The 27610-nt window shown below is 40.1% G+C and overlaps 1 protein-coding gene across 2 annotated transcripts in view; it reads left to right on the forward strand.

Annotated features, from left to right (window-relative positions):
* The window catches only part of SYNJ2 (synaptojanin 2), a 66319-nt gene that overhangs the window by 33460 nt on the left and 5249 nt on the right, over positions 1 to 27610 (forward strand). For both annotated transcript variants that reach the window (XM_085217123.1, XM_085217124.1), the window contains 18 exons: positions 2624 to 2720; positions 5585 to 5757; positions 6163 to 6244; positions 6461 to 6610; positions 6712 to 6877; positions 8099 to 8290; positions 10233 to 10317; positions 11180 to 11320; positions 13733 to 13925; positions 15509 to 15667; positions 15921 to 16077; positions 17875 to 17992; positions 20353 to 20571; positions 21199 to 21277; positions 22488 to 22656; positions 23009 to 23161; positions 25777 to 25911; positions 27025 to 27137. In XM_085217123.1, the coding sequence (XP_085073249.1) occupies positions 2624 to 2720; positions 5585 to 5757; positions 6163 to 6244; positions 6461 to 6610; positions 6712 to 6877; positions 8099 to 8290; positions 10233 to 10317; positions 11180 to 11320; positions 13733 to 13925; positions 15509 to 15667; positions 15921 to 16077; positions 17875 to 17992; positions 20353 to 20571; positions 21199 to 21277; positions 22488 to 22656; positions 23009 to 23161; positions 25777 to 25911; positions 27025 to 27137 (2581 nt within the window). The remainder of the gene's footprint in view (positions 1 to 2623; positions 2721 to 5584; positions 5758 to 6162; positions 6245 to 6460; positions 6611 to 6711; positions 6878 to 8098; positions 8291 to 10232; positions 10318 to 11179; positions 11321 to 13732; positions 13926 to 15508; positions 15668 to 15920; positions 16078 to 17874; positions 17993 to 20352; positions 20572 to 21198; positions 21278 to 22487; positions 22657 to 23008; positions 23162 to 25776; positions 25912 to 27024; positions 27138 to 27610) is intronic.

Consider the following 27610-nt stretch of genomic DNA (forward strand, 5'->3'; position numbering starts at 1 on the left):
TACCCATGTGTTCTTTACCTCTGTAACTCAGACAATTAAAAATTTAACACTGCTTCCTAACCATTCTGGATTTGCTTTTCTCAGTGTTGCACTGCTATACTAAAATAATAGCATCTTATTCTGTCACAGCTGGTATTGTATGGTGCTGTTGTGCTGATGCTCTTTTATGTTACTCAAAGGCTGGCTGGTAAACTTTTTTAAGCCATCAAGACTTAACATGGCATCTATAAATCATAAAAAAGTCTCTCTCAGCATGATTTCTGTGAATGTCTGAATGTGATGTCCCATGGACATCAGTGAAAACATTACATGAAGTATTTGGTTGGTAGGAAATTTTTAATTTGTTATGTGCCATATCATGTGATTCATTTCTGATTTGCTTTGGTTTTGGCAAATCAGATCTTATGTCCAAGCTAAAAGGTGGTTTTATGTAAAATATCTTAATTCCATGGCTTCATTTACTGTAACTGTTAGCAAACGTGATCTTAGGAACTGTTAATAGTTTTGCTCTACTGAAAAACCCCAAGCAGAACCTGGAATCTGAAGGGTCTATGTACCATAGCAGTCCCTGCTCCAAACGGACTTAGCCCAGGTTCTGAAAGCCTGTTAAGACTCCTAAATGCCACTGAATTCAGATGTGTTTGAGACTCATGGTCTTGCTGTCCTCTGGTGCCATGTTAATTTGCTTCACTACTTTTCCTGAGTCTTTGTCATAGAGTTCTGCATTCCATAGCAGAGAGAATTCATGTAAGAAAACTTTTTTAGCATCCTCCTATTCTGCACAACAAATTGGGAGTACCTCAGTAAGGAACTACTCTGTAACATCTTTTTGCTCAGGGAATCTGTTCTCTCTGATTGCAACTGGTGAAAATTAATCTCTTGTAAGAAACATGAACTTGCACTGTTCCTTCTTTTCCTTGTGCACAGAAAAGCTTCGAGGTTAGGTGAAGTTCAGGATCTCTCTTTTTGCAGAGCTGCTAAAGACAGCCTTTTGGAAATCATGAAATCATAGAATCACAGAATGGCCTGGATTGGAAGGGACCTCAAGGATCATGAATCTCCAACCCCCCCTGCCACAAGGCAGGGCCACCAACCTCCCCAGTTAATACTAGACCAGTTGCCCAGGGCCCCATTCAGTCCATCTTGAACACCTCAAAGGATGGGACATCCACAACCTCTGTGGGCAGCCTGTGCCAGCAAATGGACAAAGAGCATACATGGAAGCAGGCGCTCGGACGTAACAACATGCTAGAGTTTCTGAGTGTGCTAGAGAGTTTAGCTTGTTAGATTTTCCAGTGTGATAGGTTAATGCTTTGAGAAGACACTGTGAGAAGCAAATGGTTATCTTGTTAGTGGATCTTTTTCTATCCCCTTTCTCTGACAAATTGTTGGGGAGCTCTTCTCATAGCAGGTGACTTGTGTTTCAGCAGTTTTGTTCTTTGAAAATAATGTTGCTGGAGAAGCAGGAGCTTGGTGCTGGAATCAGATGGGTGAAAATGTACGGAAAGAGTTGGTGTACAGAGAACTGGCTGCAGAATTGGAAGTACAAATAATGCCAGAAAGTATATCTAGTCATGTTTCTTGAAACATATGATGCTAAGTTTTTCATTTCTCCATTGCCACGGTTTTCTGTGTGGCTTAACTCTGGTTATAGATTTTAAAGATGCATGCAATAAAATGAATATTTGACATTTTGATTTTTTGACACTTTGTCATTGCATGTTGCTTTGAAGCAAGTAACAGCGTTCCATTTGTGTGGTTATTTTTCCTGTCTATTTCTATTCAGCTTCCTCTTAAGTATTGTTGTGGTGGTGGTAGTACTTGATATAAGATGGCTAAAGTTCTAATTGTTTCTTCATAAGCCAGCACAGCTCTTGTAACACATGTATGCCAACTGGAAAAGAATGTATTAAGGGAGAATGGGTGCCTCTGTATCTGGCTAATGGCTCTTGACTTTAGATTCCCTAAATGTCAGGCTTTGAGAGGTTGGCAATATGTGCCAGATGAAATACCACTTTATATTTGTTCTGTTTATGTTTCTCATGAAGAGTCTGGACCAGGCTATTTTGCTATAAGGGCTTTTGGTCTTATCCAGTGTAGCAGTACTTATATTTACTAACCTTCCTGCTTAATTTTAAGTAAGCTGTGGGTTGCAGCAGCTCAGAGATGTTTGAACTCATCACCTATGATGTGTTCATGCCTCTCTGACTTTGGTCCTGGAATCCTATATCCCGTTGTTGCCACTGAATGTTGGCTCAGCAATGCTGGGCAATTCCTGCTGAAGCGTAGTATGTTTTCCTTCCTGATCATCTCTTCTGTGCAGCTTCTAGGCTGAGAGCCAAGAGATGGGAACACACTTTGGACAATACCAAAGCTAACAAAAGATCTGGGGCCTGCTTTTTATGTTCAGTACAAAATAATGTGTTCTTTAATTTCATACTTGCACAACTTGCACATCAATATTTGATTTCAAGGAAGCTGAGGACGATGTCTGTAGCTGCCATGGCTGAAGCATGTTAAATGGAAGTACCAGTGCTCTCTACTTCTGTGTTTTGGAAAAAAGGTAGTAGGCAGTATTACATGGTTTTGTTTTTATTTTTTGTTATGGTTACTTTTGCTGTAGGCATATGATGCTTCTGAAGGAGCAGTATGGAAAACAAGTGATTGTTAATTTGTTGGGAAGCAGAGGAGGAGAGGAGGTGCTCAACAGAGCTTTCAAGGTAAAAGACATGCATTTTGTTTTTATTTTGTTGTTAAACTACTGATTTCCTGAGCAGGAAGAAAATATATTTTATTTTCTTTCTGGGCAAGTACCTGATGAATACTAGATCTGAATATGTTCTTTTTTTTTTTTTTTTTTTTTTACTAGATATTACAAGGAATTATGCTTTATAGTCTCTGTGACTTGATTTTCAGGACTGTCTTCTTGCTTATTTCCTCGCACCTTTACTATTTTAAACCAGAATTTGAAAATAACAATGCCCTAATTGTTCTAAGAGTAGTTCATGTTGAATGCTGGTCAGCTTTGTCCATAGTATGTAGTCAACAGCGCAGTTACTATATTCTTCCATGTGCCTCATCAGGTTGTCAGAACTGCTTTTGGGCCAGTACCTTGCTCTAGCTTACTAAGAGGAAGATTTGATTGCTCTGATTATAGTGAGAAATAGCTGTTTATCACTAATTGTGATGGGAATTAACTGTCAGAGCACTAGATGACAATCTGGCTTATAGAGAGACGTTTTCCTTTTCCTTAAATATGTCCCTAGACACAGCTAATGCTTGAAAGCGTCTGGGTTTCCTTTTCAGGATGACTGACACTGGAAGTTTAAAAAGCTGCCCTGTCTTTTAGTCTGGAATGATATTTTCATGGCCAGATTTTTAAAACAAATGTGTACTTGAACCTGGAGATTGTCACTGAGTGGGATTTGTGGCAAGCATTAGCCTGGAGATTGATGGGAGCCTGCCTCCAAAGTGCTCATTACTTCAGAAATCAGACATAGACCCTTGGGAGTATGTATTACAAATAATTGTATGAAGAATGTTTTAAGTACACACCTATAGTGTTACATTTATTTATTACTACTGAATAATGATACAACAGTTCTGAGTTCAAATACTTACTCTGAAAGTAAGCACCTCTCTACTGGAAGGAGACAAAGAGCATTTTAATGGCGGTTTTTCTGTGCGATCATTTCTTCTTTCTCCAGAAGTGCTGGGAGAGATCAACTTCTCCAGTGCAAAATGACAAAGTGAAGGTCTTCCTTTATATAGAATATGATTACAGCAATTGCAACTGGAGTTAGTGAGACAGTGAGGAAGGTCAGGTCCTAGCTTCTGATTTCAGCTTTTTACTGAATTTCAGCTTGACACAGCTAGGCCTCTATAGCCTCTTGATTTTGCTCTCTTTACAATATTTGTTATAGTTCGTTTTGAAAATATGTTGGAATGTAATTGTAAGATAAGAAAACTTGAATGTTCAAATATAAAGATACAAACCTGACTTTTCTTGTAAATTTAGTTCTGATATTCTATCAAATACTTGCATTCCTGAAGATAGCATTCTGGTCAGTATCATACAATGAGAAATTAAATAAGAAATAGGACATCTCTAGAACAAAGACCTTGCATTCCAACTGAAAACAGCCACCTCTTAGTCTTTTCTTTACCTTTGTGTTTTAACAAATGAATCATAAGAAAGAATATGTAGTTAGATTTTAGTCCAACGATTTTAAAGGACTCAAATTAAAAATAAATTAAAGAATGGTCAGGAATGAGAGCTTTTCTCCTATTCTGATGTTAATTTGTTTCTCCATCTTCCCTCCTGTGCACGTACTTTTCTCCCAAAGGTTGCTGCAACCTTTACAGGTTTTCTCTGAGTTGGCTCAGAATATTCCTGTTGTAGTCACTGCCACTGCTACTGGTTTCCCTTGATCAGAATGTCTACACTACCGTTAGTTTGTGCAACTGGGGCAAACAAAAACTGTAAATCATGACTTTGCCTGTTATACAACCAAACAAAAAATCAGTACTTTTCCCAGTAATGCTGTTCCTCTCACAAACATCCTCTGTAACAGATATAATTATGTTTACAGCGAAGGCGGTACTGTAGTGTAGACAACGACTTACACCTCAGGTCTGTCACCAGCACCAATGGATCTGGTGCAAATACCAAGTGTTTTGACTTCTATAATAATGTAATGAAATATATTGCTTCTTCTCCTCCAAACACCATGCAACACCTCTAAATTTGTTTCTGGAGGGAAGATTTAATTACTAACTTGATACAGTTATATATAGGCTTCTAATGTAATATCAGGGTGGTTTTTTGTGTTCAGTTTGTATCACAAAGGGAATAAAGCATCCCTTTCCTGAGATGAGTATGTCCAAATACAAAGGGAATAGACAAAGGTTTACGTAATTAAAGTTAATAAAACAATTATCTCTGGCTTTGCCATGAAAAGCAGGATGTGTTACAGCTGTATCTATTATAGAGATGTTAATAAGATTTGTGGTGATTACGGAAATGTATATGAGGAAATGGGAGATGAAATAATGAGGCTATTTTTGTTCCTTCTTTCACTTTTGTGGTTTGCCACAAAACTTTGTAGTATGTTTCCTGAGATATCATTTGTCTCTTACTTCCTCCTCAGCCACACTCCACCTAAAATTAGGGCCACATTTTCTCTTGGCATTTAAAGAATTGCAAAATACACTCATGCTTTGTTATGTTCATGTACCTTAAGCAGCTCTGGGCATCCTTCACGTCAGGGTCCTAACCCTGAATTTGCCCAAAGCATCACTGTTGTTGTGTAGGGCTGCCACCAGCCAGGGTGCAGACAGGAGCAGTGCTGAGGTATGCTTTGCAGGCATAGTTTGAGATTTGCTGCAGGAAAATTGGGATATAGCAATCCAGTTCAGTTTTGAAAAGAAAAACTTTCATTGCTGTTTTTACATTTGGCATTTCAAACTTCCATGTGAACTTCTCAAAATTAAAACCTTGATTTACAAACAATGAAAAGCATGCTGGTATCAATCTTATGCTGTGACTTGAACAGGACTTTTTTTCCTTTCAATTTCTAAACAGAAACTGCTATGGGCCTCTTCCCATGCAGCAGACACTCCGATGATAAACTTTGACTACCACCAATTTGCAAAAGGTGGGAAAACTGAAAAACTGGAAAATTTACTGAGACCTCAACTGAAATTGCACTGGGAAGACTTCGGCGTCTTTGCAAAGGGCGAGAATGTAAGTCCACGGTGAGTGTCCCTGCCCCCACGCCCCAGTATAGCCAGGCACCAGCCTTCCTGTCATTCCCAGGTTCATCTCTGTGTTTGAACCATGGGCATATGTGACCATCTGGAAATACAGATTTGAAACAAAATATGTAGTCATGGCACTAAATAGATCATTTGGTTTAACTACATCTCCGTGGTTTAGAATTTGGAAAATCACCAATGCATGGATTTGCAAGCACTGTGTTGCAGACATAGGTAATTAGATATGTAATGGAATACAGTGTGCACAGTATGCTTGCACTGTCAAAATGTGGGTGGGAATATTCAAGCTGAACATTTGACGGTCTTGTTCAATCAACCCGTGATTAGATGTTATTTTTAAAATATGCTTTTCTTCCTCCCTCCTCTTGTGTTAAATTACCAAAGCCTGCAGACAGGTACTTTTCGAATGAATTGTTTGGACTGCCTGGATCGTACTAACAGCGTACAGTCCTTCATTGCACTGGAGGTAAGTTTATCAGAGGACCTTTCACAGGTGTCCATACTGCATACGTTGTCACACAGGAAAGAAAAGGGATATAAGCCTCACCGAGTCTTTCTTGCTGGCTCTGTGTTATAGAATGGTGCTGGCTGCAATAATTAAATTGAGAAGAAAAGGCAAAATATATTCAAGAAAAGTGATTTTATTTCACTTTTTTTTTTTTCCTTTCTCCTCCAAACCCAGATCCTGCTTACACAATTGGAGATCCTTGGGTTGAATTCTAGATCTATAGTTGAGCGCTTTGTGGAATCATACAAAGCAATGTGGACTCTCAATGGTCACAATCTGAGCAAAGTGTTTACTGGCAGCCGTGCCCTTGAAGGAAAGCACAAGGTAAAGAAAAGCAGCAAAGCTGTTTACTCAGAAGTGACTGCAAAGAAAGGTATCTGATTTATCTCATTGCCTCTTGTGCTGATGATCTTGGTCTGATGTAGGTTGGGAAGCTCAAGGATGGAGCCCGCTCTGTCTCTCGTACCATTCAGTCAAATTTTTTTGATGCAGTAAAGCAGGAAGCCATCAAGCTGCTTCTCATGGGTGACTTCTTCAGTGAGGAATATGCAGACAAGGGCAAGATGCTCATGGATCACACTGCACTGCTGGGTAAGGCCAGCATAAACCCTTTTTCTTTTCTGTCTGGCTTTGACTGTCAGATATAAGCAATTGCATCATTCTATAAATAAACTACTTTTGTGTTGTTTAAAACACTTTTTTTTCAAGTTACTGTTGCAGAATCCTGTAAATTTTAATTCTCACTTTTTTTTTTTTTTTTTGGACTTCCAGCGTGTTTATCTGCTGTTTGATTATCTTCTCTGATGAAGGAGATGGACTGAAGGGGGAAGATTTTTAGGTCACTTTGACCTGGGGAAGTCTCTTGAGTTCAACATTTTTATCTCCTTATTTTAAGTCTGCAGTTTGCGTGTGCTCTTAGCCATTTGGATCTTAAAGGCACATTTATGCTGGTTCATTGTCTGCTTTACTCCAGGGCTCTGATAGTCCGTAACATATACATAGCTGTTTGCACCCATCTAGAATCAACCAGCCCAGCTCTCTCTGAGAAGAAACTCATGTGCAGAATGCAGGATAGCCTGTTCCCACAAGAGTATTATGTTGCCAGTTTGCTCCAGAGAACTGCTGGATTTTAACAGGGGAGACATGAGCCATTCAGCTCCGTTTCAGTCCTGAGGCTGTCCCCGTTGTGGACTACAAGGACAGTATAGATACTTTCTCTATGCCTGCCTGCTGCTGCTTATCGAGTAGTTGAAGATTAAGGTTATTACAGCTACTCACATGAAAAAATGCACTCTTAATTGTCTATACTCATCAAAAATAATGAAGGTAGCAGTTTCCTCTAAGGACTTCTGACTAGGCTAGAGAGCTGTGACAGTGCTAGTTTTGAAGGTACGATGTGCTACTTTCTATCTTTCCCTCATCTAAATTTGGTAGCACTTGGATTTAAGTCATAATTTGTGGCGTACTCAGTGTCTGCAGGCAAAACTGAAAAGATTAAGGGAGGAGAAAAGAATTTGTTCAGTTGTTACTTGAAGAAATTCTAGAAAATATATGCTGGAAGTGATTGACTGACTTCTACAGGCACAGCTGCTTTTGTAAGATGGTTGGAGTCTGGAAGAGAAATTGATAGCATCAGCCTTACAGTTATTGCCATTGCTACTGGAGTTATTCTTTAGCTTTTGCATTTTTGCTGCTAGGGTGCTGTCATTATTTCATAGTAACTAACATGTCACTGCTCTCTGGATCCTTTCTCTGCTTTTATTGCACATTTTTGTTTTACATGCTCTCTTTCTCTCTCTACTCTTCCATCAGTAACTCCAAGTATTCTGAAGGCCATGTCAGAGCGTCAGTTTGAATTCACAAGCTTCAAGCGTGTTCGTGTTGCCATGGGGACCTGGAATGTGAATGGAGGGAAGCAGTTTCGAAGCAACATCCTTGGTACCAGCGAGCTGACAGACTGGCTGCTAGATTCTCCAAAGCTCTCTGGAGTTTCTGAATTTCAGGGTAAGGCTTCAGAATCAGAAAATGCATTTGATGTTGCAATAGGTATTGTATTTTTAGGATCTGCAAGTCAGAACACCAGTTTTGACCAGCAGTTCCTTTCAGAGTCAAGGCATCATCCTGAAGGGCATTTTTTGGAAACCCAAAGGATGTACTCAGACCAATATAGCTCTGTACAGCCTATTCTGCATCACATATTTTCTTTTGTTCCTCAGTTTCCCCATTCTTCGTTCTTTATTTTGGGTGGAAGCTTTATGCTTAGGTGCCCCTGGAATGTCCCCTTGTTCTTCATCTTGCCTTTCCTTAGAAGTATAGAAAATTCTTGCGTTTCTGGCTTGCTTAAGTTAACCACTGAATTCCATATGAACAAAGTCAGTTACTGTACTGTATTTCCAGATTTTATTAAGAAAAATGAAAAATGAATGTTCTGTCATTTGAAAAATGACTGTTCCCGAAGATATGGCAAAGTCTGTGCTTTTGTTGTTACAGTGGAACATATAACCTTCTGCTGGCATCACAGGGATATTTATGTTCCTGCCCTTCAAGCTCAGGAATTAATTCCTCAGATCCCTGGCTACTTACATAAGCTGTCCTGTTAGAACCTGTCCTGGTTTCAGAGGCAGAATTCTTACTTCTTGAGTGTATGGATTTGCAATTCAGTGCAGACAACTATATTCTGAACAGCTTGGGTGGGTGCTTGGTCCAGTCTTGTTCAGAAGCAGTTTATCTGTACTGGCATATGGCTGTGCCCATGATATTAAAATTTGATGAGAGCCTGTTATTCGCTGTCTCTGCTGTCCCTTGTTCCCCTGAGTGAGCTGGAGGAGCAGGACTAATTGGTATTGGCAGTCAGAATATGGAATGTCTAAGTAGCTTCTGAAATGGAGCTGAGTTATGTTAATGTGCAGAGCTCGGGTATGACCACCAAAAGGTCTCTGTACATGGAAATGTCAATACAGTGCCAGCATAAGTAATTATGTGTTCAAAATTATGAATGGGAAATAAGTAGTTAACGTGACAGTGCCTGTCATGTTAAGCCAAAAAAAGAAAGGGTAAGTATCTTGTTCTAGTTTAATGCTTATGTCTACTGAGAGTAAAGCTATATTTTACTTCTCTTTATGTTCTTATTTTCTGAGGCAGAAAATAAGACTTCTGACTTAGATTCCCTTTCTACTATTTAGGTCTTCATGCTCATTTAAGTTACTGGTATCTTGGGTCTGTGACAGTTTAAACAAATAAACAGAACTGCAAAGAAAAAAAAAAATTAACCCTTTAAATAATGGGCAGACCTGAAGGGTCAACAGAAGTAGTTCATACTATCATAGAAGAGGATTTGGTCCTTAGTGTTTTACACAAATGTGTATTCACACATTTGAATCAGGGAAGACAGAGTTGCTGTGCTCCTGAGTGACCTAATCTATGAAGATAAGGACTTTAAAGTTTCCATAAAGTTCCATTTCTCTAAATACATTGAGAGGGAGGGGATAGTATATAGGGACTTTGTATAGACAGTAAGATCAGATGGACTTGGTGTAAAAAATAAAAATAAAAGGAAATGGATAGACAAGTTGGGCAAAAAGTGGGTGGAAAAAATGGCAAGTAGTGAAGTGCTGTGTCCTTACTATGTTCGGGGTGAGGGAGGGAGAATACTGAATACTTTTTCATCTTAATACTGCTACAGTATAGTGCTTATAGTGATTGTTCTGAACTCTTTCTGTGAGAGTGTTGGAGACCAACTGGTGGGAGAAAGACAGGAAAAAAGCTGGGAGGAACTGCAGGGGTTGTTTTGTGAGATTAGATTAAAGAAGTAATGATTATGTATAAGCTTGGCAGGGAATGCACAGGATAGAGCTACAGGAATGATCTCTGACACAAATTAGAACACAAGTCATTAGAAGAAACAATAAGGTAATTCTTGTATGACTTTTTCCCTTTCTGACAACAGATGATGAAAACTGCCCTCCTGACATATTTGCAGTGGGATTTGAAGAGATGGTTGAATTAAGTGCTGGGAACATTGTAAATGCCAGGTAAATTGGATTTATTTTGTTTTGTTTTAAAGCCCAGTATTCCCCAAAAAGAATGAGTCAAACAAAAGCCCCCAGAGTTGTGCCTTGTGTCAAGTATGTAGAATACTTCCTTCCAAGTCTGTTGCATGTAATTATAGCTGGAAACATGTTTGCTGTTAACATATACTGCTGAAAGTGCTCTTTATTCTTAAGCTTCTGTGCATTAGAAAACACTATATTTTCTATGTCTTTGTGTTGGCAGAGAAGGATTCTGATGGATGACATTGTTTAACACTCGTCCTTAAATTCCTGTATGGTGTTGGAAAAACATGCTCAGTGACTTTTTTTTTTGTCTTTTTTGGGTTACAAGTTACAGCAGTGTTCGGCATAACTGCTGAGCTGATGGTGTACCCACATGATTCAGTTGACTTTGTAGATAAGGCTAGATTTACAAAACTGAAGCTATATACACCCACTCACAAGGCTTCATCTAAGAACAGTCAGTAGCTAACTCCTCTGAAGGGAGCCAGGAGGTCTCTTTATTGAGTATAAGAAATCTTATAAGTCAAAAGATTTGACATAGATTTTTGGTTTTATAGTTATGATTACTACAGCATAGATCATTCTTAGTACAGTTGACAAAATGCACCTCATGTCCCAAAGTGGCATAACTATTTCTGCTTGTGTCTTGGCTTGCTGACCCTGCTTGCTCTGTGCTGGCTCACAATCCCTGCCATGTATCCTAGATTACTTCTAGTTCTGGAATCAGCATGTGTAGAGCCTAATAGATTGTTTATAAACCTAAGGCACAGTTAATCTTCTCGTTTTATTGATTGTGTGTGGTTTCTTGTGATTCCATTAAATGATTTTATGTTTATTCCAGTACAACAAATAGAAAGATGTGGGGAGAACAGCTTCAAAAGGCTATTTCCAGGACTCATCGCTACATTCAGCTGACATCAGCACAGCTTGTTGGTGTTTGTCTTTTCATCTTTGTTCGACCCTATCATGTCCCCTTCATCAGGTAAAAATAAAACAAAACCCAAGCCATTATAGTCTACATTTTCAGTGGTGCCTGCTGCTGGAGTTTGACCAGAGAGAGTGGGAGTGATTTTTAAACTTGGTGGAAATTGTGCAAACCTGAATTCCTGTGTAGGAGAGACATGTCTCCAGGCAGCAGTAGTTTGGAGTCTCTCCTTTTGAGAAGCCAAAGATCCGGCCCAATATATCTTCTTCCAGTCAGCAAGGAGTCCAGGCGTGCTCTAGGTGGGCACTCATGGTGTAGCACCTTTTTTGGGAAATGAATGACCTGACTCAGAATGTCCAAGAGTATTCTGAGCATAAAGTGAAGGCAAGTGCCTGCCTCTGCCTGAAGGACAGGTTTTACTTTCTAGCCCTATCCTTATTAGTTCTGTGCAGAACACAGTTCCAGACTTGAAAAGAATTGTAGAAAAGTTGGGAAGAGGTGTTAAAGGGAGAGAGATAATTTTTCTCACTGATATTTGACTGCCCATTAAGTATTTTTGTCTATGAGATGTCACAAGAAAGAGAAGTATGTGCCTAGTTAGGAGAGCCCAGAGCTATGCGTCTTCAGCTTACTAGCACGGATGTCCCTGGTGCCCAAACAAACCCTTCTTGCCCCTAGAAAATTCTCATTTTTATTAAAAAAGGCAAGAGTATCAAGCAGCAGGGTTTAGTGCATTAAATTGCTTTTGCCCTGGGCAAGAATTGTACAAGCTAAGTGTGAATTGGTAGGAAATGAGTAGTTAGCTGAATCTATCCTTGGGCATCTTCTTGTCCTAAAGTCTAGAGCAACTGTCAAACTGCTAGGAATTGGATATGAGCCTCTGAAACTGGGAGAAAAAGGGAAGGGTTTGTTTGTAGTGACTGAGTTCATTATCTAATGCTGATATATTGCTGCATGCTAGCTGTGCATAATCAAATCTAACCTATGTGCTTATGTAGCTTTTCCCATGCTCTATAAAAGGAAAGCAAAAATGATTAGAAGTGCAAAAAAGCTTCTATACTTACAGAGGTTGAAGAGATTAAGACAGAAATCAGAGAATAGAGAAATAAAATGAATGGCAGAAGCTTATGGAGTACTGAAAAAGGAATGAAAAAATACAAGCATATACAGTGGCTTATCTCAATCTTTGCCATGAATAGAAGTCAGATAAATACCAGTCAGCAATTGGATACACAGGAAGCAGAAAGGGAGAAGTACTTCACTTCACAGAAGTACTACTCAGAGAAAAGACTGAACGCTTGCTTCTTTCTGAGCACTCAAAATCCAACTTCTCACAGCAAACAGTGATGGTCCTCTTTTTGTCTCCCTGAGGGTGTCTTTTCTGGTAGCTTTCTGCGATCAGGAAAAGAGGCCAACAAAGAGGAAAAAAGATAGGAGGGCAGAAAAGATGGGGAAGAAATTGAAAAAGATAGATGAAAACAAAGAGAAAAACAGGGAGAACCTGTAATGTCTTTCTTCATTCAGGTTACCAGTGCCTGGCAGGAAGCCAAATAGGACTTAGTGTTTTCCCCCTGCCCCTTACTTAAAGCCAGTAATATTCTTGTCTAGAACTACCTGGCTTCTGTCTGGAAATTTTCTCAATGGGAAGGACGTACATGGTGCTGGAGTTGATTACAACCATGATGTCATCATTTGCTTATCTGATCAGACAGGCATGGTTTATTCTTGGAATAGAGTGGCAATCTGAGAGGAATTTTCCTGCAGGCAGGTCTGCTTTGCCAAGCAATTCATCTTTCTTTAGGAAAATGCATTAAGTGTATGCTAGTCGCAACATTGAAATATTACATAATCAAACGTGGAGGATCTAAGTAATTTGTCATTAAAGCATAACTTATTTTAAGAGTTAGATCTAAACAGTTGTATCCAATGATTACTGCATCTGATTTAACAAGTTATGGGTTATGGTCTGTTGCTTTTTAATGGACTGAAAAATGTGGCACTGACCGTAAAGTTGGGTTTCAGTGGATAGTAACACCAGCTGAATTATTAGCTGTCTGAAAAACAGATTCTCATGTAGTCAAAAGAATAAAAGGGAATGCAATGGTAATCTAGTTAATGTCTTTAGGATCGTGATAGAGATAAACTTGAAATGTACATCCTGCTGAAGTTCCCACTATTTCAGAAATAATCTCTTGCTATATTGCTTGCAAGGAAAAGGAGAGGGAGAAAATTAATTTTAAATAGTTTTACTTCTATAGTAACTTATAAGAAACAAAAGTACGTGAACATCATCAAGAAGGGTCACAGTGTGAAAGATGTGCCTAATGGCAGCAGACTTTCTGTTCAGGCCTCAGTTTGCAGAGGAAAGAAAGGAGGCATGGCACTGTAAACAGATTTTTCCTTTGTGTTGCAAAGTTAATTGAATGCTTGTCCCTGTGGCACTTTATTTATTTATTTATTTTCATACAGGGATGTGGCAATAGACACTGTGAAGACAGGAATGGGAGGAAAGACTGGAAATAAAGGGGCAGTGAGCATCCGTTTCCAGTTCTACAGTACCAGTTTCTGCTTCATATGCAGTCACTTAACTGCTGGGCAGACTCAGGTGAAGGAGAGGAATGAAGACTATAAAGAAATAACACAGAAACTCAGCTTCCCAATGGTAAGAATAGGTGTACATGTGCTGAAAACGTGGGAGGTAAAGACTGTGTCTTTACGTTGTCTCTTTTTGTGTTCTTTATCACCCAATATGGCACTTGCTTTGCAGCAGTTCGACAGTTTTCAAAAATACAGTAGTTGCAGCACTCAAAAAGTCCTGGCCTTTGAGCAATTTTCAAGCTGATCTTTCAGGACAGTGTGACTTAACTGACAAATCTGTGAGACCTCGGGTATGATGTCTAGGTGACTGGTGTTGCTTTCAGAGATGTAGCTCTTGCTGGCACTAGATAGCAGGGATTCCTCAAAGACCATCCTTGCCATTCGGCACATCAGTGTCTTATCTGCTCCTGATAGGTACAATGTATCAGTTCTTGGTGTCTGATAAGGTACATTCTGTTTCCCTCATTGTGTCCTCTTGAGTGTGTCACTGTTCAGGTAGTGCTGTTTTTTTTCAGACGTTGGCAAGTAGGCACTATTTATTAGTCCATATGAATAATTTTTCCCCTGAAGGGTGTAAAATCAATCACTGTAGTGTTTTATTTCACATGTATTCTCCTCAGGCCAATGAGTAACCCATGGGATATGGTAGTAGTGCCTCGTTGCTTCCCTTAATGTTGGTTCCCTAAATTTTTACAGTGTTTCCTCAGACCTCTCGGGAGAGGTCCTAAAGCAGAGAGGGAATGGACCAGTCTGTGTATTCTGTTTAGTCAGCGGGCAATGGCATTTAGGTTGCAAAGCATAAAATTTTAACTCCCTATGGTTTGCAAGGTTTAGAGGCTTGGCACATGCAGCATATTAATTGTGTTTTATGTAAGAAATAGTATTGACAGTCTGGAAATCCTGCATAGGATATCTGTTCTATATGGCCGTAAAGTTGTGCTTGTGGTCTTTTTTCTTTGTAATATTTCATTAGCTATTTTATGTTCTCTGCACTTGAAGTAATTGAATGTACCTTGTGTGTAAAATGCATATAAAGAGTGCCCTCTAGTGCTATGACAGCTACAGCTGTTTTAGAGGCATTCAGAGAATTTTGGCAGCTTATGGCTTGACTAAAGGAAAATGACTGCATAGAATATAGGATGTTAAGCGTAGGACTGGAGTGAATTTCTAGTGATGGTTTATTTCAGTACATTTAGAAAACTATGGCACTGTGCACCTAAGGTCAAATTTGGAGCTCATTCTTAATCAAGACCTTTGTTGCTGTGAATGTGTTTTGGTAGTGCGGTATGTCTTGTGCTTTACTTAAAATGAGTAAATATACATATGTGAAATGTGTTAGGAAAACAAACCAATTTTCTTTTATATTCATACATTCAGCCAAATTGTGAATTTAAAACTGGAGTTCCCAGCTTAGGCATACCTTCAGAAAACGGAAAAAACCTGATACTCTTGTTTACAAAATTCAGCTCAGTGGGGCACAAAAGACAGTGAAGGAAGTATTCCTTTTTGAAATGGATTTTAATATGTGGGATATGGGAAGTACATGATCTGGTATTTAGTAATTGAGAGACTCCGTTGTGTATTTCAGTACACTTAGAAGTTCTTTTCCTAAGTGTGATTTATTGCTAACTGTATTCTCTAAACTAGGGACGGAATGTGTTCTCTCATGACTACGTCTTCTGGTGTGGTGATTTTAACTATCGCCTTGATCTAACATATGAGGAAGTCTTTTATTTTCTCAAACGTCAAGATTGGAAAACGCTGATGGAATTTGATCAACTACAACAGCAAAAATCCAGTGGAAAAGTAAGGCAGCGTGTCTTATTTGTTTATGCTTTAAAGTTGTTGTTTTCTTGAATGCCAGTGTATTGGCTTGTTCTAATTCTTTGAGAGAGGGAAACATTCTTCTCAGACATTTATTTGTAGTACATGAACGTAGTAATCTGTTTAAAAATCAGGATGTTCTTTATTCCAAAAAAGTTGGTAGAGCTTTTTGAGTTATAGAAGAGCACCTACCTCATCTATAACTCAATCAAAGAGATGGTACTTCTTTCCCTAGATTTTTAAAGACTTCCACGAAGGGACTATTAATTTTGGACCAACATATAAATATGATGTTGGGTCGGAGGCTTATGATACAAGTGACAAGTGCAGAACCCCGGCTTGGACTGACCGAGTTCTTTGGTGGAGAAAGAAATTACCTTTTGAAAAAACAGGTGTGTAGGCTTTTTTCTCTTCCTTTATTTGAAAATGTTGAATTTCATTTTGATCCAGAACCCACATAAGGAAAGGGAGTTTAGGAATTTTGGGCTGCGAGAGCTGGATGTGTCACATAGACATAGTCAAATTGCAAGGTCTTTGCTAAAGCAGATGTATTTCAGCTTCATTGGAATAACTCACAGAGACAGCCCTTAATTCTTGAGTGGGTGAACAAAAGCTTCATGCTACAGATTGAAAATGTGCTTGGAGCTAGCTGAGGAACTGACAGCAACCCACCTGTGATAATCTAGAAGTTATTCTCTTGCTTTTCAGCAGAATCATTACTCCACATAGAGTTCCCATGTTGATAAAGAATAGATTTGTTGTTTGTCTTGTTCTCAGTAGTTGTGTAAGCACTTTTCTGTATCTTCTTGTGCCTTAGTAACTCCTAGGAATGTTTCTGCCAGTTTCTTGAGTCTGAGGAGATTTCGTTAATTAGTACTTATAAAGTACTTGGAAGATGAGGTGTGGCCAGTACAGTAGATATCCGTACAGAATTTTGATTTGTTTTTCAGGGAATACAGTAGCAAAATGAAAAAAAAAATTCTTTGTGTTTCCAGTGACAATTTTTATAGCTGTCCTCTCAGTCTGCAGGCATATCTGTGTTCAGGTGTTCATAAAATCTGCAAAACTTCACATCAAAAACATAATGCCAGGGAACTTCTGCTTGGAATCCAAGAATCCAAGTCATACCATGAGTTCTTCTAAGTGTGAAAACTACAAAGCAAAGCTACAGCAATCAGTGAATACATGTTGATGTGATACAGATTTATTCACGGTTACTTAGGGAAAGAAAAAGTAAAATGAAGAGCCTAAACCATTTATAGAGATGTAATCTGGGAAAGGAAAACTGTAGTAGACACAGTAATGAAGTTAGAATAGTGAGCATCCCTCTTGGGCTGACTGTTCTTCATTTCAGAAGAAAGAAAACCCTTCAGCATTTTCAAAGCATGTTCTTTATTTTGTATGGTAAGACTAATGCCTGGAAGGACTTGAGCCAATGGATCCCATGTTCTATGTGTACTACATCTAGCATGTCTGCAAGAGCCCACACCATGCAGGAGTGGTTCCCTGCAGGCTCCTTGCTTTAGAGCTTGTAGATAGGCTCCTGCATGTGGGCTAGCTCATGTGGGTATTTTGCTATCTGTTCATGCAATTTCCCAGCCCTGCAAAGCTTTTCTAATCAGTCTGTCACCATAGCTCCCATAGATCTTTTCCTTTTCTACTGGAGGCAAACTCACTCTTCTGCCTCTCAGCTCTAATCCTGTTTCCTTGCTTTTTCTTTTTTGCTTTTTTTTTTCTTTCATTTCCAGCTCTACAGGCAAGAAATAGTTATCCATTAGCCCAAAAGTGACCTAAAAACTTTACTGTTACCAACAATGATGTAAAACCCCACTCTAGCATAGTGTCCGGAGTGCTTTCTGTTGCTTTAATGCATTATAACATAAGTATTTGAAGGTTGCTCTCTCCTTTCTCTTCTCTCTGTGTGTACTATTCAGGTATGCAGTATATTTCACAAATACTGCATCTTTCCATGCTCAGAAGGGGAGTAGGGAGAAAAATACAAATATGACCCTTGATCAACACAGATTGTGCAAGTGATTGATTGAGTGACATTCAGGTTGCCATTTTGCTGGTAACAACATTACACATCTCACTGCTAAGATCTGTGAAGGACATCCTAATAAACTATCTCTTCACTGTTAGTAAAAACAGCTGTAAGTGAGTTTCAAATGATGTTTTGTGCTGCACAGCTGGAGAGATTAATCTTCTAGACAGTGATCTGAGTGCAGAAACTAAAGTCAGACACACCTGGACCCCTGGAGCCTTGATGTACTACGGGAGAGCTGAGCTACAGGCATCTGACCACAGGTAAAGTCCTAAGCAAATAATCAGAAGTTCTAGAAGGCTAGAATGTGTCATACTGAATGGTACCTTAAGAGCATAGAATTGAGTCTGATTGTAGCAGACACCACACACATAATTTCTGTTCCCTAATCTGGAGGGTTTTTTGTTGTTCTTTGTTTGGTGGTTTGTTATGTTTATTTTCTTTTCTCCTCGTGGTGGGATGTTTACCATGGTGGAAAGTATCACTGGTCCTGTGTGGGACAGTGTGGCCTGGAGAGGCGTAAGCTGTGTCTATAGGGCCACGTGTGATCTCTTCAAAGAAAAAGTGTTAAACTTTTGGGCTGCCCTTATAAATGGAGATTGGAGATGGATGTGAAAACAAAGAACAGTGCCTCTGGCTGTCCCTGTTCATTGCAAGGGAGCTGGACTAGCTGACCTTTAAAGGTCCCTTCCAACTCTAAGGATTCTATGATTCTGTGATTCTGTATCATTAGCTTCTCTTTGAGGATATAAATGACCTTTCTTCCTTGAACTTTTACTACTCCACTTCTCTGAAACAAATTCTGTAATAAATACACCTTGGAAATGCCCTTGTACTCATATCTTTGTCACACTCATTCAGGCCCTCTGGAAGCAGTACAATATTGCTCCTCATTGCAGTACTCAGTGATCCATGGCAGCTGTCTCTGTGCTTCTCATGGTGTTCTCACATGTGAGGACTGTACTATATCCCTCCAGCAATGAGAGAACACACCTCATGCAATCAAGTTCTCTGTGTCAGGGCTTTGATACTGCAGTGTTCCACAAAGCAGTGGAACTTCTGCACTCATTTTACAGGACCCTGAGGATGCAATCTGTGAAACATGGCTCTTGTACATTGGTTTTCTATTTCAGTGGGCTGAACTGTAAAAAAAATTACAGTCAGCAGCTTTACTTTCCCAAGGTTTGTGCTAGAAAAAAGGCTTGGCTGTATCATTGTGACATATGGTAATGCATAACGATTCACAGTGCTAATAGAAATAGCTATCATTTCCTCTGCATTATTTTCCTCTCTTTTTCCTTTTTAGCTTGGCTCTCCTATTCGTACATTCTGGTAATGCATATTCTCTTGCAAGTAGGAAATAGTAATTCTGAAAGTTAGAAGCAGCCTTTCCAGTTACTACTCTGTGTGTATATGCGGGTGGAATTCTGAGAATGTAGATGGCATTCAGGGAGATGAGACAAGCTTTACTCTTTCAGACATCTTTCCCAGTTGTGTTTAGATCTAACACACAAAGAGGTAATAAGCAAGAAACTGCTGAAGAACCAAGTTTGTTGTTTTGACTAATTGCATTGCTATGTAGCAAACACATGTCAGTATGCCAAAATGTAAAAGATGTTAAGGCCCTCATAAGCCAAAAGAGGGCAACAAAGCTGGTGACGGGCAGGAAGGCACCTGCTGTGAGGAGAGATTGAGAACAAAGACCTGGGCTGTCCAGTCTGGAGAAGAGGCAGCCAAGAAGTGATCTCTTGTCCTGTACTCCCTGAGTAGGCAAAGCACAGAGAGAGGTGCTGAGCTCTGTTGCCTGGTCATGATGGAACAGCACAGTGCTGCACCATGGGAGGCTCAGGCTGGATATTAGGAAACATTCTTTTACCATGAGGATGGTGAAGCACTGGAATGGGCTTCCTAGGGAGGTGCTCTTCCTGTCGGTGCTCAAGGCAATGCTCTTTATAATATGCTTTAACTTTTGGTTAGCTCTGAAGTGGTCAGGCACTAAGACTAGATGTTCACTGAAGGTCCTTTCAAACTGAGCTATTTTGTTCTCTTTGTTGCCACATTGAATCCTTAGAGTACTTAATCCTTAATTTTTGGAAGACAGGCATCTTTGTGTGGCCATGCTTAGCAGAATAGATTGCCTTCCTGTTCTGTGGTGGCATTGGGAGATAGCTAGTTAAAAAGGAGCAAAGTATCCTGGTAATCTTAGACTGGAGGTTTGCTAGAACTGCTGCATGCAATTGTTATTTGATTTTGTCTGTGGTGTGTCCTCACTGTTACACTCAGTTAATGAAGAACTGGTAAATACAGTTAACAGTGCTCAAGGCATGGTTTTTCTCTGTAGGAGAAATGAAGCAATCCACTAGACTCCAAATTTCCAGCACCACAGTGCTATCTTCCAGTGAGACTTTAAGTAATTTGTTCTGCTTCTCTTTCTGTGTAGAGCATACACAGTAAGCCTGGTATGCCTAAGAAGGAAGTGATTAACTAAATATTTATAATGAACTTTGACACTGTGGACTTAAATTACCAGAAATGTATAGAATTGTTTTTAACTTTATGTAAGTGGCAATTGGGCAATGTTGATTTTAATTTTAAATAGATGTTTCTCCTTTATTTCTTGTAGGCCTGTGTTAGCTATTGTAGAAGTGGAAGTCCAGGAAGTCAATGAAGGAGCTCGTGAGAGTGTTTTCCGGGAAGTGTCATCTTTCCAGGGACCACTGGATGCCACGGTAGTGGTAAATCTGCTATCACCAATGCCAGAAGAGAAAAATGATTTTCCTGAGGACCTGCGTACAGAGCTTATGCAGATGTTTGAGGATTATGGCACTGTTGTTCTGGTCAGGTAAATTTGGGATTTCACGTGGTGTATCACCTGTTAAAAAACACAGACTAGCAATTCTCTTTATATCCAGACAGAATTCATTTTTTTACTGGAAAGCAGTACATGAAATTCCACTATGTTTAATTCTTCATTAGAAATGAAATACATATATTTTGGATATCTTTTGAGCCTGCTACAGAAATAATCTAGGCTTTGTTTAGGTGCCCCTTCCCCTGAGGAGTTGTGCTTTCTTACAGCGCTCTTTCACACTCACTAGACAGTTTGATGATGTAAAAATCTTTGGGACATCATATGTCCTCTTAGGTTGAGGAGGAGCATGCCAAAGAAAGTTGTAAGGGAGTGTAGTTATTGGACTGGTTATCCTGCCAACAGCTGCCAAGGTGTGTTATGCTTCTTCAGGGATGATGCAGTAACAGGCGTGTCACTGGGGTCACACAGAGGAGGAGAGGGGAAGGGGAGGAGCTCAGCAGGGATTCATAGGTCTCTTGCTTCTCCCCAAAATGTACATATGAGTAAAATAAAGCTGGAACCAAATAAATGGCTCTACAGAATGACCCTGGTTGCATTTAAGGTTTTTTACTCACTGGTGAAGTGCACTGTTTTCTCTCCTCTGTCTTTTTTCACTAGGATCAGTGGAGGCCAAATGCTGGTAACATTTGCAGACAGCAAGTCAGCACTTCGTGTTATGGATATAGATGGTATCAAAGTAAGACCATCTCATACTTACTATAATGATCTCCTACCAGGTTTCTCAAAAGTGGTTGCTTAGAATGAGATACTTAATTTAGTTAGAAATTTAACTAACCTTATTCAAAGAACCTTCATGCTCACAAAGTCCTTGGCTTTCCCAGCTGCTGAACTTCTTAATGTTAACGCAGTATTTCAGTTTCAGAAGGGCAGAAAGTAGCTTTTCTTAGGGTTCCTAAGCAGTGCTTTGCGATACCACTGCAGAATACGTGGACTTGGCCATTGCTTTGGCACTTGAAGCTCTAGAAGACTGTGTCTTTAGCCAAAGCATGCTCAAGATTGTTGTTTAGAGATTTTTGTTTCCCTTAAGTGTACTCTCTAAACTCTTTCTCCCAAGCTAGAACAACATGATTCATTGCCCTCTGTGGCAAGTGCAGCATTAGCTGTAAGTAATTTATATTCTAGTCCCTTGTTCTTCCTTCCCACACATATATTCTACAATTTATCAACCCTGTCCTTTATGCTGTGTGGAGCTGCATTGTAAACTCAACACTGAAGCAGTGGATTTAACTGTTGTTGTTCTTTCATATTTGGAGTTTTATCTTTTAACTTGGCTCATTTCATTGATCTAATTATAGCACAGAATTGAACACTGTTGTATGTACACAACGTGTGAAGGGGCTAAGAACCAGAGTCAGGAACTTTCCAAGCTAATAGTGCTGGCAAAGACACTATTTTGGATATCTGTTACCCTAAATGTCATGGAGTAACACATACCATCAGCTGCCATCTTAATCTTTGTATCAACTATCAATCAGTCAATACATTGACTCTCATATCTGAGATTTTCTGAGCAGAGCCTCCTTACAGATGGCAGCAGGTAACGAGGTTCTGTGTGTTTTAAAGCTACTGACTAAAAAAAGGAACCCTCCCACTCCATTATGAATATCACAGTATCATTTTAATACATAGCTGATACTTTGCTTCTTTCTCAAGTAACCCCCAAATGCAGCAGCATCTCCTAATGAGCTGTGAAGCTTATTTTCTTTCAAGAATATCATTACAGTCTGAAAAGCTGTTATGAGGGTATGAAGTGTGCTTCCTTTTCGTTTATTATCTAAGATGAAGCATTAATTATACTGCTTACAAGCAAGCAGCAACACTTACCTTGCTCAGGTGTTTTTGTTTTGTGCCCTGCTTGACAAACGGGAACTAATTTTTTGTGTTAGGTCAGAGGCAGGACAGTGAAGATCCGTCCCAAAACTAAGGACTGGCTGAAGGGACTTCAGGAGGAAATTGCTCGGAAACGGGACAGTGTTGTCCCCATGTCCCCCACTGCAAATTCCTATCTTTTGGAAGAAAATTTTGACTTCTCGAGTTTGGACTATGACTCAGAAGGTGGGTAGCAGGTTTCTAAGCTAAGTTGTGAGAAGTTGCTTTCCCGGCTTTGATTGCACAGAGTTTGAGTTGCTGGTATTTTAATTTGCAATGAAGCCACACTGCTTAAAAAGAGGATTGTAAATAAAACTGTGACCCAGCATTATGCCTGGGCAGAGAACTATTGCTAAGATTGCCCTATCAGTGTAGTGTTAACAGAATATGTTAGCAAATCCAATGTGTGGTACAGTTGTCTGGATAGAAACAAACTGTAATGAGCCATGGATTACAAAAGAAGCCTACCCATTGTGTATGTTCAATTCATTTATGCACTTTTTCCATGAAGTCTGTATTATTTAATATTTTAATTCAGGTGATATAGTGGAAGATGAAGATGAGTATTTAGATGATGCTTTGTGTCAACACCTGGAAGCAGACACAGCAGAATATTTGCCTGATGATTCTGGACACCTTTCACCCACAGCTCTTTCAACCAAATCTGGACAAAACTCACGGCTGTATAAAGGTAAATTATGTATGTTCCTTAAATAAGACCTGAACACTTGTTGCTTACTCTCCTTTTGTCTGTATTTCCCTATTCATTTATATTTAATTGTAGGTCTTTTGAAGATGATGATTATCTTTTTGATACATGTTCATGTAGTGCTCAACAACTATTGCTTGTGATTGTAACCAAGGCAACACAGCCATACAAATAATAAAGCTTAGATCTTACTTCGTTCCAGCCCAGGGCAAGGTGGTAGTGCTGAGAAATGCCAGTTTCCTTTTAGAGTCTTAATAAATTATCTCTTTTTATTCATTTGATATTGTACAGCACCAGGGCATAAAATACAAAATCATCTGTATTTTATTTTCTTATTGGTAAGGGCCAGAGCAAAGTCAAATCCAAGAATTGCTGTTGATTTGGTGATGAGCTGTGTTCTGTCTATTGAGCAATCGCTGTGGCAGCACAGACTGGAGCAAGCCGGGCTGTTCAGGAAGTTGTGTTCAAACAACCGACTTCAAAAGTTAAGATTTCTCCTTTGCTTCTATTTTATTTATTTCTGAAGAAGCTGAGGTTCATACTTCAGGTATATTCATTCTTTCAGAGCTTTGCAAATACGCCGCTCTGTTTTTCTGGTCACCTGGCTTGTTTATACATTATTAAGAAATTATTCTGTAAAGTAAAGCTGTTGCTATGAAGAGAATACATCTATAAACTGCAGCAAGAACTAGCCACACTGACAGCCTTATTACATTGGCATGTGATCAGGACAGGTCTCAGTGGCCAAGCTGAAACAGGCTGGGTTGCATCTTAAACACTTCATTGACATCAGCAGGCAATTCAGAAGCTCTTTCTGCACTCTCACAGAGGAAAATCTTCTGACATAAAAGTGAAAACTCTAATGCCTTTTAAAGGCTGAGTCAGAAGCAGAGTTCATAAAGATTAAATTAAATTCTTAAGTTTACACAGGCAGACATTCCAAACAATCACAGTGATATATAGCTTTCTGACCCACCTTAAGCTGTATGCTGCGTACAGTGTATAGACAGACCCAGAAACTTAGCCCTTAGCCAATGAGTAATCAGTCATTATTAAATACAGTGAAAACTATCACTTTGTACTATGAGATGGCTTGCCCTCCAAAAACCTCTGGCCTATTATGTGATGATTCATTACACTACAGAGAATTGCAGGCATTCTTCTCACCTGTACTAGCTCTTCTTCACACACAAAAAATATATCAAGAAGTATGTAAGTGGCTACAAAGTATAGTTTGAAGGAGTTTCAGGGACTGTCATGATCTTGCAAAGTCAAAATATGATGTATTCAGTCCATCTTGAAAGTCTCTGCGATTCCAGATGCTTCCCTAAGCTTCCAGTTCTGCCTGAGTGCCTCTTATCAAAGGTATGATGGCTGTAGGGCTGGTGATAGATGCAGAAGAAACCAAAGGCAGAAGCACATTAGTGTGCATGAGTGTTTCTGAGGTCAGACGTTCCTGAGAGCCATTGCCAAAACCCAGCAGTCTTTTAAGCAGGAGGGATAAAGCAGCAGTGGCTGATTTTTGTCTTGTGCTAAGTATGACTGCCAGAATTTCCAGCTGTGCCTTTAGGCATCTGCATGGCACCTCGGATCGTACTGATGAGGCCATATCTGTTGCTTAGAGAAAATGTAGAAGGAAGGGGGGGCAGGCTGGGCAGATCACAGGCTGTGTCTCTGCGGCTGCCATCTGGTGTTGAGTGGGAGCAGGAAAGTGTGAGGCAGCTCAGCATTCCCTGGAGAGTACAACTTTCTGAAAAACAGGAACTCATCTAAGAATGCCTAAAGCAGGAGAGTCTGCTGCTTGTCAGTTCCTTCCCCCTCCTCTCCAAACCACAGGAACAAAACTAAACCAAGTGGGTTCTGGAGCCCTAAAGGCCATTGCTGCAAGGCTGGGTAGGGGAAGGCGGTGAGACAACTGAGGTGAAAGCCCCCAGTGCAGTTGGCTGGGAGCTGGAAGCCATCTTTACTCCTCTCCATCTGTCAGAGAGGCTAAGGTGAAGTGAAAGTGCAATAGCACAGTCATTTCAGTTGCATCTGAGGGCTATCACATCGAGGCAGGTGTACCTGTTATGAAACATTGCTGGAAAGCAGAGAGATGTAATGAGGGAGTGATTCAGATAGATCTTTCTCTGTCACGAAAACAGTTCTGAGCAAGGAAGGTTGCTTAATCTTCAGAGATAATTGCAACCTTCATGAGGGAAGAATAAGGAACTGATTGTGACTCACTTTCCCATGGCTGCTGTGCCTGAGTTTGAATGATACCAGGTCACTGAAGTCTGCCTGTGAAAAGCTCTCAATGTAACGAGGTGAGCAGTAACCCAGAAATCAGATGCAGGCAGTCTGTGCGTCAGCAGGAACAGTTAACAAATGCTGGAAAAGAAGAGAGGGAAACATTTGACATAAGATTGGGTAGATGTTTCTCTGGTGGGAGCAGGGAACTATTCCAGAGGAGCAAACAGGATGAAAGAAGCCGTGTGCTGTTACTGAGATAACTGGCTCGGGATTGCCATTCGTCATTGCCTCTCTACAGATGGCCCAGATTTGGTGCATGCTCTTCAGCAAGTGTCTGACATGGATCCTTTCTAAAATTTCCCTAGATGATGCAGACCTGGTTGATTTGAAGCTGGACCTGGAGGCAAGCGGGGAGCGTCACCGCCGGTCTCCAAGCAGGTCTCTGTCCGTTCCTAACAGGCCTCGGCCACTCCAGCCCCCCCAGAGGCCTCCTCCTCCTGGTGAGTTTAACTTTCTTTTACATAGTGTTGGCCTCAGCTGAACAGTTTTGCCTGCCATTTCTGGGTGATGAAGAAACTGACATTGTTTTGAAACGTCAAGCTGCTCCTCTATTTGCTTCCCAGTCTATTTTAGTCTGCCTACAGCCACAGCTAGCAATGGGGGAAGTCTGTTTTTAGGGTGACAGATATTCCTTAAAGAAAGGCTCCGTGCTTTAGTGAGTACGGTATGACAACACTAACTCATCACTCAGTTCAATGAGTTGACCTGCCACTTTGTCACAATAAATATCATTATTTATGCCTGCTGGCTTAGTAAGTTGCTGGGTGTTTTCTTATAGTTTCCTTGTGTCTGATTTAACTGCAATCTTCTTGTTAAAAGCTTTGACAAAATGCTTGTTGTGTACTATTTGGCTTTTTCTACTTTACTTTACAAGTAGCTCTTGCTCACTTTTGTGTTCAGTAAAGCACACAAGTTTACCTGAGTTCTACTCACCCAAGAAGTCATCAATACTGCATTGCTCATGTTCTTAGAGCTGCTTTTGTAAGAATGCCAATTGCTAAATCCAGATAATTGTCTGGGTCTTCTGTGTGACACAAGTTATACGCTGTATTGGTTTTTGCAGCCCTATGTTCATATATTTTTCAGTCTTAATTCAAAGGTTCTGTCAGACTCATTGCTGGAAGATGAGTTCTTCAGTATTATTCCTGTTCATTTCTGAGTCTTTTGTATAGAAGTGACAATGCTGGCATTAGTACTTCTATGCCTGGAAGGCAGCGTTAATGCTCAGCTAACTAAATTGTTAGTTAGACTAACTAGGAAAATGCTTCCTGAAACAGCTCATGATTTCATTTGTGTTCAGGTTTTTCTATCCTAGACTTATAGCTGTAACAGCTTCAGCCCATTTATTCCTCCTAGATCAAAGTGTGCTCCTCTTGGCACCCAGGCAGAAGGACTCTGACGTCCCTCAGGAAGGTCTTACCTAATGTGCCTGTCACCTGGAGTAGCAGGGACAGTGACAGTGTCTCTTTCATTTGTCACAAACATGTTTCAAAGAGAGTAATCTGTCATTGCAGATTACTGAGAGCAACAAGCCATTTTTATTCCTCTTTCAGCTGGAACATCAGGCAAAAAGTCTTCCTCAGATGGTTCCCTCTCTTCAGGAAGCCACTCCACCTGCTCCATTCTGGCCACGGCGAAGCTGCTGCCTGGAGCCCCTCAGCAGCCGGTGAGTCCTGCATCTCAGTGCGGCCATGTGGCATCATCCTCATCTCCCCCTTCCATGCAGACATTGAGCATCAAGTACGTAACGCTTTTGTCGTACAAGGAAAGAAGTCCATCGCCTGCCTGAGCTGGAAATGCTAAGATGAGTGTGTGGTACTGTAATACTAGACCATAGGACCAGCTGGACCTGAGAAAAACAGTATTAAATTGTCAAGAAGGAGAGGCTGAAGAGCAAGAAAAGAGAATGGTGCACATCCAGGGCACTGTTAGTTTATTTTCTGTGATGTTCTTTGACGAATGCTAACTTGAATTTTGAGCACCATGATAATGTGCTTTAATTCTCTTCTTACCTCGTTTTGATGGGATACCCCAGAGCCTGGCATACAGGAAAAGTCTTGGCTGGTGCCAGCAAAGCTGCCAACCTATTAACACATGTTAACAAATGTGGAAACACCTCCCCACTCCTGTCTTATTAGA

Source organism: Meleagris gallopavo, chromosome 2 (assembly GCF_905368555.1).
Source record: "Meleagris gallopavo chromosome 2, MGAL_WU_HG_1.1, whole genome shotgun sequence".
Classification (NCBI taxonomy): Eukaryota; Metazoa; Chordata; class Aves; order Galliformes; family Phasianidae; genus Meleagris; species Meleagris gallopavo.